The sequence below is a fragment of the Ammodytes marinus genome, assembly GCF_949987685.1.
Source record: "Ammodytes marinus genome assembly, chromosome: 19".
In the NCBI taxonomy this organism is placed as follows: domain Eukaryota; kingdom Metazoa; phylum Chordata; class Actinopteri; order Uranoscopiformes; family Ammodytidae; genus Ammodytes; species Ammodytes marinus.
The window spans coordinates 1,557,305-1,571,592 of NC_137223.1; the positions used below are offsets into that span (position 1 = coordinate 1,557,305).

Consider the following 14,288-nt stretch of genomic DNA (forward strand, 5'->3'; position numbering starts at 1 on the left):
ATGACATATCATTAAAGAAGTTTGAAATGTTTTAATTAGGGGTTGTTTGCCATAATGAAATACCAATTATATGTATCATATACATGTTATGTAGGCTACTATGCTCATATTAGGATCATGTACATCATGTTTGTATCATGTATGTACTATCATGCGTCATGAGCAATATTTCCTAAATGTGCAAAATGACATGTCACCATCACTTTTCTATGAGGCACTGCTTCTTTGCGTTTCATTTATGCTTTGTATTTTTATAACAATTTGTATATTTATGTAAGAACGATTAATAAATTTTATATTTCACTTATATTGAATTCTTTGTTTTTGTTTCTGTAATTTTGGAGCAACCTGGCAAAGGAAATTCCTTCGGGATGAATAAGTTCTATCTTATCTTATGTTATCTTATGTAAACAACTACCTAATGTTGGCTAGATTAAAACAGATTGAACTGGCTACAAAGAGCATGGCCTTGCTGGATGGTATTGGCCTATTTTATTGTTTTAGAAATCCAAACAAAATTTGACTGGAGTTAGATGACAAAAATATTCTGATAACCAGAGCATCAAACCTCAACCCTTGTGTGAGGAAATGGCAGTTTCCGACTGTCTCTCTTTGAAGGTCCATTATCGCCTCATCCATTCCAAAGCGGATAAATGTTTTCACTGCCGATGTGTATTGCGCATGCAAATTCCATTAAAACCTTCTTCTTCTTTTTTTTAAAAGGAGAGCTGCGGCCGCTCCACCGTCCCAGGTGTGATGCGTTCACACCTCCGCGGGCCTGCAGACGTCTGAAGCGGCTGCACGGCCAGCGCAGTGCCAGCCGGCCGCTGATGGTTGACCCATTCACACGTGCAGAAAGCTGCACCTTTGATCATGGGGGGTATTTATCCCCGACCAGCGGCCGGGCTCTCAAAGTCAGTCATTCGCTGGATAAGCCTGAGAGAAACATGTCGCTTCATGGGAATATGCGGGTCGGGGATCTGAATCAGTTCCAGATGTATCACGAAGGACCTATGCAGATGGGCACCATGGTAAACTCAGGTTGGTGGCTGGAATCTTCACTCTTCTCAAAACAACCCTTGTTTTACGTATTAAACTTCCTGTGTTACTATAGCTACCGTTTGTGACAAGCTGCATATTATCCTACTACAACCACTGGTCACACGGCATTACAGATGGTTCCGTGCGTAATTTACGCACCAGTCCAGTGTCGCGTATCTGTGACTCCCGCATAACGAACGTCATTATTTATTCAAGCCTGTGTTTCCTTTTCAGATTACGGAGCGGCCGAAGTTACAAACTACTTCAGCTCTGCGAACTCTGCACCGAGGGCGGATAAATGCGTGGCAATACTGACACACAGGAGGAAGAGGACCAACTTTACCCAGCAGCAGATTGAGGTGCTAGAGAAAGTCTACTCAGACACCAAATATCCTGACATCTACCTGCGAGAGAGACTGGAGGTTCTGACCGGGTTGCCGGAGTCCAGGATTCAGGTAATGTGTACAATTGAAATCCCAAATTCAAATATTCCAACGTCAACTGGTTAAACCACACTCGCTTGTGATTTCCGTGTCCATATCTTATTGTGTATCAACTATGCTTATGTTGGTTTTTTGTTTTGTTTTTCAGGTGTGGTTTCAGAACAGAAGGGCCAAGTCTCGCCGCCAAGTCGGCTCATCAGTGTCTATGAAGGTCGGCAACGCGCCAGCAGCCGGCCCCTTTAGCCAACTCCAGAGCATGATGGGCCAAGAGAAAGGTACTTATCAGTCATTTTGTTTTAGGTTTAGTTCACATCAATGATCAAGAAAGCCGGATGCAGTGGAGCTTTTCCTCTAAGTCCCCCTTCTTTTTAAGTTTGAAATGGCAATTTGCCAATTAAAGGTGGAGTCAAACTTAACAAAATAGCTTTTAGTCCATATCAGTTAATATCTCCTCATTATCTGCTACCTGTCCATTTTTTTTGGTGTTTATACACATCCAAGGCTCTGTTAACTTTAAATATTATAAAAAAAAAAAAAGGGGGCCCACCATAACTAGCAACATAGCCGTTTACAGAGCCTCTGTACTGACACTGGATTTTATTGCAGTGTACAAACAGTACAGGCAGGTAGCGGAACGTGTGGAGACATTCACTAGTTTTGAGAAGAAAAATTTGACATTTGAGATTATGACAAGCATTCTCCAGAATCAGACTCCGTATTTAAATATCTTTTTTAATGCATTTCTACACCTGAAATAATAATAATAATAATTTCTTCATTCTTTTTCTCTCTCTCCTTCAGTGTATGACAACAGCCATGGAGTGGAGGCCCACAGGATAGGAGGTTTTGGACTAGAGGACAGTTTCAGACCCACAATGCATCAGAACACAGAGGATACCCATAGAGCCGGCATACAGGCCAAACCCAACAGCTACGAACACGCGCCAGTGTCCTTCATCTACGACAAGGAGGAAACCAGAGTGAAGTCCGAGCAGATGCAACGGCGTGAGCTGAGCGTCAACGTCCCGTGCTGTAACGTCCACCTGTATCCCAAAGAGAACGAGCATCCGCCAAAGATGGAGGCCAACGTGAGCACCAACCAGAGTCCAAAGGTCCTGGTTGAATATGACAATTTCCCACCCAACAAGACCATCGGCCCGGAGATGAAAGTGGTGATTCCTCCCATCCCGACCCAGAATAACTTCAGCAGGTCGTCTCCAAAAGACAACGGATGCCAAATCCAGTACACGCATGTGAGGACCACAGGGGACAGGTTCAGCCACTTCTCCCCCATCCATTCTACAGAGGCGCAAGACTTCACCGACTCAGACTCAGAGTGGGAAAACGAGGCCATGGCTGGCTTTAGTGGCTTTATGTGATGTATCATGAGACATTATATAAAAGACAGCTACATGTGTCATGAGAGGCATTAGGGTTGTTTGTATGAGTTAAAAGGAAAGTTTGTATTTATTGTAAAGTAGTAAATAAAACGGTTATTTGTATTCAGCTGTTAATAAAAACTTTAAGACCAAATGCTGCTTTGCAATATTATTTTTAATATAAAAAGACAGAAACATTTATATACAATTGCCCTGAGGCACTCTCATATACAACTTTACAAAACTGAAAAAGGAGATTCTCTAGGAAAAGACTGTTGACTTGAATTTTTAGAGGTTACATCAGTGATGCAGGCTTAGTGTGTATGTGTGTGTGTGTGTGTGTGTGGGGGGGGGGGGGGGGGGTTGCAGCAACAGCCATGCCAAATATGGAAATGCCAAGATCATCTTAGGGAGTAAAAGGCATCAAAACCCCAGAGTTCTCCTTTATCAAAAATACCAAAATCTCTTTTCAGTGCACACAAAATTACAAAAGCCATTTCTGAATACACAGCAGAAATGTTGAAGATAGTCCTAATAATCAGAGATATTGTACAATTATCTACAATAAACAATTTTATAAAACATTTTTTAGCCTCCCTGTGCTTACCATCAGTAGAGCAACAGAACACAACTCTTACAGGGGGGAACTTTAGAGATAGCAAAATATCGTTTCGTAACCAACATACACACACCTACTCAAAAATAAATAAATATGGACTATAAAAACTGTAAGAATCAATGTTTGGCACATGGAACCAATAAATAACCATTGGGGGTTTGGAGATGTGGAAATGTGGCCATAGTTTAAGACTCTTTCAGGTGTTTGTTTAATGGTGTGCCCCAACATTTTCATACAATAAAATGGGTGGATAAAATACTTTATGACATCCTCCCCTCCCGTCAGCAGTGCTTCAGGGAGTCTGGGCAGAACTCTGAGTTGTTGCACTGGGACATCCAAATTCTGATTGTGGTGGTGGGCCACAACATCCACATTTTTTTTGCAGTCTTGAAAAAAGTTCAGGTGAAAAGCACCATCTTCAAAAGAACACACTACTGTGTGTGCATGAACGTGTTTGTGTGTGGATGCTGCAGGTACTCAGACTGCATTGGTGTTGTTGGCAGAAAATGCATGCAGATTGCCCAGCTGACTAAGGCCACTCTGGATGTGTGCCACATGGATCTCAACGTTATTCTGGAAGCAACTAGAAAAACAAAAAAGACAAATAGTATAAGAAACATGTAGTATTGTGAGGCTGACAGAATAGTTATTGGTAGCGACAATGACTTGTAGAATACTTTGTCACAACATGTTTAATTAATAATGAATGCTACAGACACAGATGAAGTGTAATTAGAAAGATTACAGGGTCTTTTTACCTGAGGTTGGATGGATCAATTGATGCCTTGATGTCATTCAGGGAATCTGTTAGAGACTTAAACTCAAACGAATTCAAGTCTCCTCCATCTGCCAGACACTGAAACACAATCATCACAAGAAATAGTAATGAGCAGATTATAAAGAAGTAGAATAAACCGGACCAGGGGTTCGAATCCGGCCCGTGGTCGTTCTCTGCATGCCATTCCCCTCTCTGCCCCATTTTATTTCTGTGTCTCCAAACTGTCTAGTAAAGCAATAAATGCCCACCAAAAATATTAAAAAAAAAGAAAAGAAGTCCACACCAGACTTATGGTGTTGCTGCCAAATGTTTGCCAACCTCTCTGCCATTAATGACCATAACTATGTTTTTCACAATGAACGCAGTAATAAAATGCTGGAGAAACACAATGAGTATTCCATTGTCTTCATGACAGACTGCGCGTTCACACCTTGATCTGTAGCAGCAGGGCGGTGAGGCGGGAGATGAGGTGTGTGAGGCTGGGGTTGGTCACACTCTGCTGTCCGTCTTTCAGTGAGTTGCTCAGCTGCACCATCTGCTGGGCCTCGTCTTCACAGCGCCGCCGCAGCTCTGTGGGATGGTCGGCCGGAACCATGCCCTGATCTGGAGCAAGCTGGACACACACACACACCGATCCATCATTACATAATCAGGATAAGTTTTGATCAACAACAATGGATATAATACAACATATTTATCCTGGTGTGGCCCCTTTCCTTTGTTCATGTTATTGTACATGTCTTGTGTGTATGTTTTAAAAAGGTATGAAAAGTAGGGCCCGACAGATATATCGGCCGGCCGAAAATCGGCATTCGGCAAAATGGCCGCAGATTTTTTATTATTTTTTTAAATTCCAGCATTTTGAGTGAGATGCATTGCTGCCCCGGAGGTAGCCTTATAGCATATTAACAGCAGCAGCAGGTGTGTTGTAATACATTAGATTAATTCACACTTGACAGTTCCCCCTGACACCAATAGCAGAGTCATTGGTCATCTTGTGACTGTTAATAGTAGTTGATATTACTATAGTTATTATATAGAATTTATATAGTGCTTTATTGGAGGTCATTCAAAGACACTTTACATCAAACATATAGAAAATCATACTTATAGAAAAAGAAAACAAAATACAGACAAATTAAAGATAAGGTTTGGAGTGGACGTGGAGTCAGGTGTAATTATGCTTTCTTAAAGAGGTGAGTTTTGAGTTGACTTTCTAATGAGTTTATCTAGTCTGAGATGCTGATGTTTGGAGGGAGGGAGTTCCAGAGGGCTGGGTGCAGTTACATAAAATACTTAATGTTCTGAGTTTAAAAATGTGTCATGTCACTTGTCATGTCACTAGACATATTTGCAACACTTTTTTGTTTTTTTTAGATAATGCATATTTCAATAAATAAAAAGTTCCTGTACACCCATTGACAGTAATAAAGTATTTATATATATTTAAGTGAAAATTTTCAATATAAATTTGGGATTAAAAAAAAAAAATTATCGGACGATTTAATCGTTATCGTAATTTTTCTCAGAAAAGAATCGGCATCGGCACCCAAAAATCCATATCGGACGGGCCCAAATGAAAAGTATTTAAAAAAATAAACAAAAATAAAGAACATAGATGCTATAAATATCAGGTCATTTTATTTTAGCTACAGAGGCAATAATTATTGATGGGACTGAAGCGTATCTGTGGACTCACCTCACAGCAGAACTGCTGAACTTCATGAAGCACCTTGTTGAGATCTTTATTAAGCTGTTCCAGCTCCAGCACCGTGGTGGCATATCGCTTCTGGAAGTCTAGGTCAATAGGCAATGAGTACGACTTCTGAAGAGAAATCACAATCATAGTTTTGGTTAGGCTTGATGTATGTATGTCAGAAACGTGCAATAAAGTTCATTTCTGTAATTATGATGATTGTACCATTTTCTCAGCCTCTGTGTTCATTTCTCTCAAGTGCTTGATGTGGTCTTTCTTGATCATGAGGATCTTGGACAGCCTTGTCTAGTCACAAAAGAATAATTATTTGTTAGAAGAAAGTGTAAAAAAAGAAATGTTTTTTTAGGATGTCAAGATAATATAATTCCATTTGTTAGTATTCACCACTTGGACAAGGAACTTGACAGGAAATCCTCCCAGAGTGTCTCCCTCAGCACCGGGCAGTTTGTTCCTCCATGGTGACTGGTTGATGAGAGGGTCATTGTCCTGTTATTTCAAAAATAATGGACAACAAATTCAGTTCTTCATATTCAATGACAACTAAAACAGATGCGACACTGCTTGTACGGTCCTTATACAGTAAATCCACTGACACCACCGACATATTTAAATATACTTTTACATGCCTACATCCACAGCCTGATTGTTGTAAATATGTCCAACAAAAACATCACAGAATTTTTGGCTGTAGTGGATAACCTCACAGCTGAAGAAGATTTTTAGTCGGGCCAAATATTATCATCATTAACAATTGTGGAACACCGGGGACAAGTGCACATTTAGATCTGTCAGTAGATGTAGATTGACAGTACCATGAGGACGGGAGTGGTAGCGGTCGGGTACAGCCCTCTAGGCGGAGTCATGAGGTTCTGCATGTAGCGCGTTGTCCGATGCTTTTGGGCAAAGGCTGAAATAGGCATGGTCTCATTGGGCTCATTGCTCTGCAAAACACAACCATCCCAAAAGGATTAAGAATATATTATCACATTTCGGGCAACAATTGTACAAGTTGTTATGTAATGTCAACACACAGTCACAGTAAAGCTGTTCTATTAGCGAGGTGATAGGGAAATCTTACCAGGACTTCGTAATCAGGCACAGTGTGTGTTCCCAGACCACTGCGGTCAAAGGTGACACGATAGGTGGCAGCACTGGTGTCAACTGCATCGATCTGCCCTGTGAACAACCCATCATGGACGCCTCGGAGTCGCGCTGGGGATCAAAAGTCAACAAACAAAATGTGAATTCACAATGGTAATAAAGTACGTTTTCACTCTACCTACTGGGTTTAAATTTCCTTATAAGCCAATCTTACAATACAGCCACTGTAATTACAGTTTAGGTCTGTCACTCTTCGAAGTTCTCTTATGTGATTATTATTACTATGGCATACAAAGGTTTCCGACACCTTATTACTATTGGTTGATATCTTTCTTATATTGTATCAAATGACCTTTCTGCTCGATCCTTCATAGGACAGCATGCAAATACTTCAAATGCAAACTGGGACTTTCTATTTAAGTAATTTGAGTGTAATAATAATAACCTGACATTAAAAAAGGGCAGTGTGGCGGTTGTTACTACTGACAGTGGTGTGTGTTCATTCTAGAGATCTTACCAGTGACTTTGGTTCCTATGATGAGGGGCAGGGGGATTTCATCTGGAAGGTCTTTGCAGTTTGAAACGTCAGACAGTTTTCTTTGCTGCAGCAGGCGCATCTTCTGCCTCTTCTGTCTCAGCGCTGTCCGCTCCTCAGCAAAGAATGCTGATGAACATCTGGATGGGACAACAAAGCACAGTGCAAAGTCATTGTTTGAGGGAAAAGCCTTATACAAAAATACAGAGGAAAATCATTTGCACATATTTTAAACAACAATGAAGAAAAAACATGAGAAATCCAAATGGTGTGTAGAGGCACAAGGCTTGAAGCATACCGTCGAGGTTTCCCCATCAGTCTCCGGATTGTTCCCCACTCGACCCTTGTTAACTTTCTTGTTTTCAGGTTGGGGAAAGACTCCTTGAGACACAAGCAGAATTCATTGTCCCCCTCAAAGAGCGGTCTGGAAAAGAAGAAATAAACAGCATAGTTCACACAACATGCTACAAACTGTTCTTATAAAGTGTCCACCCATTTGCTGTGTAGCCTTCAAACCTTGTTCAATGTCATCAGAGCGGATCGAAAAGCTTAAAGACAGAAATGTTTTAATTAATCACGTTCAATCGGCTGAAGGCAAGAGCGAGACATTACCTGTCAATATTGGAATAGAACCATTCATAGATGCACCATTTGTGAGCTTTGGGCAGCTTAAGGAGGTTTCTTAATCTCAGTCCTATTTTCTGAGATGCCTTCTTATCTGGTGTCACTACATTAGAAAATTTCTGTAAATAAAAAAAATTTAAACAACAGTCAGTCAAACAGTCAAAGAAAAGAAAAAATGTAACGCAAGCTTTAAGTAGGGTAACGCTAAAAAAAAGTGTGTATAATGTCACAAAGCCATGCTTTGAAGATTTAATAATTACACAAATGATTCCGTCCAAGGCACATTATTAAATTATTATTCTTGCAACCAAGTTATAAAAACATCATCCTAATAACAGTGGTTCAATGGGTGTGATCAAGCAGGCCACTAGTGGGAAAGACACCTATTAAAATGGCTTGCTACAGTATGTCTGCCAAACATTTTTTCTCCACACCATCCTCAAAAATAATGTCAGAGTATTAAGGACCACATGATTCATTCTTTTTGACTACATATTCTTTTAGTGTCTTTTACCTGTGGTGTGGTGCTGACCCGCTGGCTCCTCCGGGGAGATCTGGACGGGGTACGCTGCTGGGGCTGCTCCTCCTCCTCCCGAAACAAACGGCTCCTCTTTGAGCTCCGTGTGGGCTGGAAGGACAAGTGGAGACAGCAGTTCATCAATAGTGCAATAATGCTCTAAGTGTAAAAAGCCTTTTCATACCAGACAGAAATTATTCTGAAAGACATTTTTTTCTTGTACAACTTTAAAAATATATATACAGGTGAAACTTGAAAAATTTGAATATCGTGCAAAAGTTCATTTATTTCAGTAATTCATCTTTAAAGGTGAAACTAATATATTATTTATTTATTTTTTATTTATTATTCTTTCGGACAATTCCACACAATACACAATTATCTCTTTCACACATCTTAATTTGTGTTGTCCGAAGGGTGACGGAAGAAGCCTAAGGCTTATCGAGTCCCGCCCCCAATTTCATCAGATTCAGAATCAGATACACATTTAAATATATTATATAGACTCATTACATGCAAAGTGAGATATGTGAAGCCTTTATTTGTTATAATTGTGATTATTATGGCTTACAGTTTATAAAAACCCCAAATTCAAAATCTCAGAAAATTAGAATATTTCATATAATCAATAAAAAAAGGTTTTTAAATACAGAAATGTCGGCCCTCTAGAAAGTATAATCATGCATATGTACTAAGTACTTGGTATGGGCCCCTTTTGCATGAATTCTTGCCTCATCCTTGCGTGGCATGGATACTATCAGTCTGTGGCACTGCTGAGGTGTTATGGAAGGCCATGTTGCTTTGATAGTGGCCTTCAGCTCCTCTGTATTGTTGGGTCTGGTGTGTATCATCTTCCTCTTGACAATAGTCCATAGTTTCTCTATGGAGTTCAGGTCAGGAGAGTTGTCTGGCCATTCATGCACAGTAATACCATGGTCAGTCAACCAGTTACCAGTGGTTTATGGTACTGTGGGCAGGTGCCAAGTCTAGCTGGAAATGGAAATGGTCATCTCCATAAAGCTTGTCAACAGACAGAAGCATGAAGTGCTCTAAAATCTTCTGGTACGTGGCTGTGGTGACTTTGGACTTGATAACACAGTGGACTAACAGCAGCAGATGACATGATACCTCAAATCATCACTGATCCAAATGAAATGTTGCCTTTCATTTGGAAATCAAGGTCCCACAGTCTAGAGGAAGAGTGGAGGGGCACAAAATCCAAGGGGCTTGAAGACCATTGTCAAGTTTCAACAGTCAGTGATGATTTGAGGCACCATGTCATCTGATGGTGTTGGTCCACTGTGTTATCAAGTCCAAAGTCACCACAGCTGTCAACTAGGAGATTTTAGAGCACTTCATGCTTCTGTCTGTTGACAAGCTTTATGGAGATGCTGAATTACTTTTTCCAGCAAGACTGGACACCTGTCCACAGTGCCAAAACCACAAGTAACTGGTTGACTGACCATGGTATTACTGTGTTGATTGGCCAGACAACTCTCCTGACCTGAATCCAATAGAGAAAATATGGACTATTGTCAAGAGGAAGATGATACACACCAGACCCAACAAGACAGACGAGCTGAAGGCCTCTATCAAAGCAACCTGGGCTTCCATAACACCTCAGCAGTGCCACAGGCTGATAGCATCCATGCCACCCCACATTTAGGCAATAATTTGTGCAAAAGGGGCCCAAACCAAGAACTTAGTACATATGATTGATTATACTTTCTAGAGGGCCGACATTTCTGTATTTAAAATCCTTTTTTTAATTGATTTTATGTAATATTCAAATTTTCTGAGATTTTGAATTTGGGGTTTTCATAAGCTGTAAGCCATAATAATCACAATTATAACAAATAAAGGCTTGAAATATCTCACTTTGAATGTAATGAGTCTATATAATATATTAGTTTCACCATTTAGGTTGAATTACTGAAATAAATTAAACTTTGCACGATATTCAAATTTTTCGAGTTTCACCTGTATACAGTATATATTACAATGTGAGAGTGGCAATCAATGGAACGCCAATTTAACACAGAGACCGCACAATTTTTTTTTATCAAAAATTAATTACAAAACCATAAATTTGCACAAGACCACATGTGCATGTCCAATCCATATCCCTTCAATAATAGTAATTATCAATAGCAACACTTGCATATCAGACAGAAGTTCCTTAATTACTGAGGAGGACAATGTCATTCAATTATTCATCTTTCTAAAGAACATACCAATTTTAAATAATCACAATCTTCTTTATAATGCTTCTCAGTCCCTTTTAAGTTAACTATGTAAACTAATCTTAAAGAACTATGAATCTCAAGTTCACCCAATCTGCTCCCACAAACAGGCTTTCCTCTCTATTGCTCATTTTTCAACACTCATTTCTCCAGGTAAACAGAGACGGTCAATGCCATCTACTTGGTTGCCAAGGAGACGAGCCCCGACCGATACACTCCATTATTGGCTTGTTGATAAAAGCACTGTTGACGTCACTTGCTTGTTGTTGTTTTTTTGGCATTTTTAAGCTTTATTTACTAGTACAGAGTTAAAATGGGGAGACAGAGAGACGGGGGGATGACATGCAGTAAAGGTCCACGGGTCTGATTCGAACCCGCGATCACTGCAACGAAGGCTGGAGCCAATATGGTACACGCTTTATCAACTACGCCACAGGAGCGCCCCAGTCACCTGCACTTTTAATGAAAAGTTGAGAGACTTTCAACGCGAAGCATCCGCACAACAAGGGCGGAGTGCTCAGAAGAAACACGCAAAGCTTTGCTCCTTTTCTCTGTGCGGCCGCCTTATGCTACAGACGCTCTCTCCTCATTGAGAACAATGTAAAACCCTAGGCTTAGCATTCATAATGTTGTGAATGACAAATGCTCCACTATTGCTTCATGTTCAGTGACAACCGAAGCAATGTGGTTTCTCTTACAGTGTCCATGGTGACGGAGATATGACGTCCCCTGGTGTTGTGAGCTCTTGGGAAGTTGTTCTTTTCATTCAGACTGTTGGACAAACTCCCCTCTGTAAAAAATAAGTAAATACAAATGATGCATTCCAAATAAAGACAAAAAAGACTAATACAAGACCCGCGTTAGACCTACTCATTATCATTAATACATTCAATATATCAAATTACAAGTCTTCACATAAAACCCTTGTCTTTTCAATTAAGATGACGAGGACTGAACCAATTCAAATATGATGATCAATAATTCCAGTATTTCCCAGAGTACATCTTCATCCTAAAATATAAGGTAGTGTGGGTTTCTGATATGGTGGGTCACATAGAAGTCTAATCCAATGAAGGACATGTGATTCCCTATCAGTTTAAAATCAGGAAACTATAGTATACAATGTGTAAGTTGCAGACAAGATCAAATCAGAATCATCTTCATCTGCCAAACTATGAATGTGCATACAAGAAAAAGGGTACAGATTCCTATGTACACGCTGTGCCAAAACAAATGTACAGATAGACAGCTAAAAATACTGCTTACATACCTTTGAGACTGACAAGAGCCTCTGCGGAAGAGCCTGTGGAAGAGGACAAATTGGGCTACATCAATTTATTTACACAGTGACACACTGAAGGGAATCAGAAAACACATAGTTGACCAACTATAAAATTATGAATATATTTATTTAATCATGCCATGATCTTTAGTTAGAAGTTCCTTTGAAACGTTTTGCTAACGCCTGCAAATTGCTGCTGCATGTGAGACAGTCCTTTAAACGCTGAAAGCAGCACGATGGGTGAAATTAAGTTGGATGTAACGTTAGCTGGCGCAGGCAGTTAGGCCCTCACCCCCATGTTTGAGCTGTCAAGCACGGGCACAACATCAGCTGGACAGATCACATAAACGAAACGAGCTAACCATACACTATGTTGCAAACTGCATATAATAATAACTGAAACGTATATATAGTATGACTGAATTAACTATTGTAGCTGTTAATAGCCGAAAAAAATGCATAGCTTCCCTTAAGCAGCTTGTCAAATTGATGTACAGCGCGTTACCTGGTAACGTTAAGCAGCGCTAACGGACGTTTAATATGAAGAATTGGGAAAAAAAATAAACTATGCCCACGAAAACAGATAGCTGGTAGATAGCGTATGTACTTTGGCAATATAGACAGTTATGTTAATGCTTTAGAAACTGCTTCTAACGTTCGAAGGCTAGCAGGCGTTAGCTCACCGCTAAGCTAACGTTATTTGTTTACGCAGTTGAGCTCAAGTAACTTGCTCAACTCCTACATAGCCGTGGTTAGCCTCTCGTGCTAACAAGCGTTAGCTGACCAGGAGAGACCGGTATCTCACAGCGTCTAAAAAACGCTTTATGAACTCCGCACGGAACCCACGTTATCCGGTACGTGAAAAACGAAGGCAGTTGACCTCCACTTATGTATTTTACCACTACGGGGCCGTTGCGTGCTTACAATGCGAAAACTCCTTGAATTTGTGTTGTTACTCACTCTCGTCTAACAGCTGGTCCATCTCCGCCATCTTGAATTAGCCGCGCCGCTTTTTCAAAGACCTTGTCAAAATGCATTCTGGGTCGGGACGCAGTCTGGAGAGGGCGATTTGAGAAATCAAAAAATCCTAGAATTCACCATAATCACGTTCTATCAAACATGAACACACACAGTAACATTCCTTATTTTTAACCCAACTTCCAGTACGGTAAAGTGTTTGGAACCGATTCACACGGAAAATTGGAAGACTGACTGGACACTCAGCCTCCCTCCATTGTTTCAAGCAGCGCTTTAATTATTGTCTGCCTCGGATCGAGTTTCTCCTTAATTGCACTAATTTTTGCTAAAGTGGGGTCAATGCTTCTTCAAGGTTAAATATTTAAATTCAGATGCGAGTGTGTCTTTATCTGTAGTTAAAGACAGCACCACTAAACCATGTACAGTTTAAAATATATTTAATGAAAAACACTAGTCTTTCACATGAATAACTGTCTTTAAATAGCCCTATTTCTGTCAAACAAGACCTAACTTCAAGCCCACCCTGATCAAGAAGTCCTTCTAGCTCCTGAAATAGACAACAGTATTTAGCTGACTGACCTGGTCTGCCATTCATAGGAAAGAAGAGAACTCTAAAGACAAATTTGAAATAAAATCCAAAAATGAAAGCGGATCTAACATATAGCCTACTGTGGCCCTCCACCATCTGGCCCCCCCATATCTCACTGACCTCCTCTCCCCCTATCAACCTCCCCGGGCCCTCAGATCATCCTTCTCAGCCAGTCTCCTCTCCACCCACACATCAAAACTCTGCAGCCTTGGCGACAGAGCTTTCTCCAGGGCAGCTCCCAGGCTCTGGAACAGCCTCCCCCAACATATCCGTGACTCTGAGTCCCTCACCATCTTCCAGTCCAAACTCAAGACCCATCTCTTCTCCTCCGCCTACCCCTAGTTCACCCACCAACCCAACTCTACAGGTTCTTTTTGTTCGTTTATTGTTTTGTTTTTGTAAAGCGCTCTGAGTGAGAGAAGAGCGCTATAGGGGAGAGTGG

General features: G+C 40.6%; 2 protein-coding genes across 2 annotated transcripts; one reads left to right on the forward strand and one right to left on the reverse strand.

Annotated features, from left to right (window-relative positions):
* Positions 1-463: 463 nt before the first annotated feature.
* mixl1 (Mix paired-like homeobox) lies at positions 464-2,863 on the forward strand (the record flags this gene model as incomplete). Its single annotated transcript, XM_080048205.1, has 5 exons — positions 464-479; positions 724-1,041; positions 1,276-1,496; positions 1,633-1,759; positions 2,286-2,863. 5 exons carry the CDS (start codon positions 464-466, stop codon positions 2,861-2,863), a joined length of 1,260 nt encoding a protein of 419 aa, XP_079904331.1.
* Positions 2,864-3,056: 193 nt separating this feature from the next.
* lin9 (lin-9 DREAM MuvB core complex component) lies at positions 3,057-13,299 on the reverse strand. The gene is made up of 15 exons (XM_080047564.1): positions 13,240-13,299; positions 12,268-12,300; positions 11,696-11,787; positions 8,752-8,865; positions 8,226-8,356; positions 7,912-8,037; positions 7,596-7,753; positions 7,056-7,189; positions 6,790-6,918; positions 6,362-6,463; positions 6,182-6,262; positions 5,960-6,085; positions 4,691-4,873; positions 4,241-4,338; positions 3,057-4,065 (listed from the first exon to the last, which is right to left on the reverse strand). The coding sequence occupies exons 1-15, from the start codon at positions 13,268-13,270 to the stop codon at positions 3,960-3,962; spliced, it is 1,644 nt and encodes a 547-aa protein (XP_079903690.1). The 5' UTR covers positions 13,271-13,299; the 3' UTR covers positions 3,057-3,959.
* Between the last annotated feature and the right edge of the window lie 989 nt (positions 13,300-14,288).

Bases quoted from the DNA above. Each gene is read 5' to 3' on its own strand.
- lin9 (XM_080047564.1), bottom strand. From the start codon at position 13,270: ATGGCGGAGATGGACCAGCTGTTAGACGAGA. The intron at 11,788-12,267 runs GTATGTAAGCAG...TATTTTTTACAG, and splicing joins GGCTCTTGTCAGTCTCAAAG to AGGGGAGTTTGTCCAACAGT. The intron at 4,339-4,690 runs GTGTGAACGCGC...ATTGTGTTTCAG, and splicing joins CCCTGCTGCTACAGATCAAG to TGTCTGGCAGATGGAGGAGA.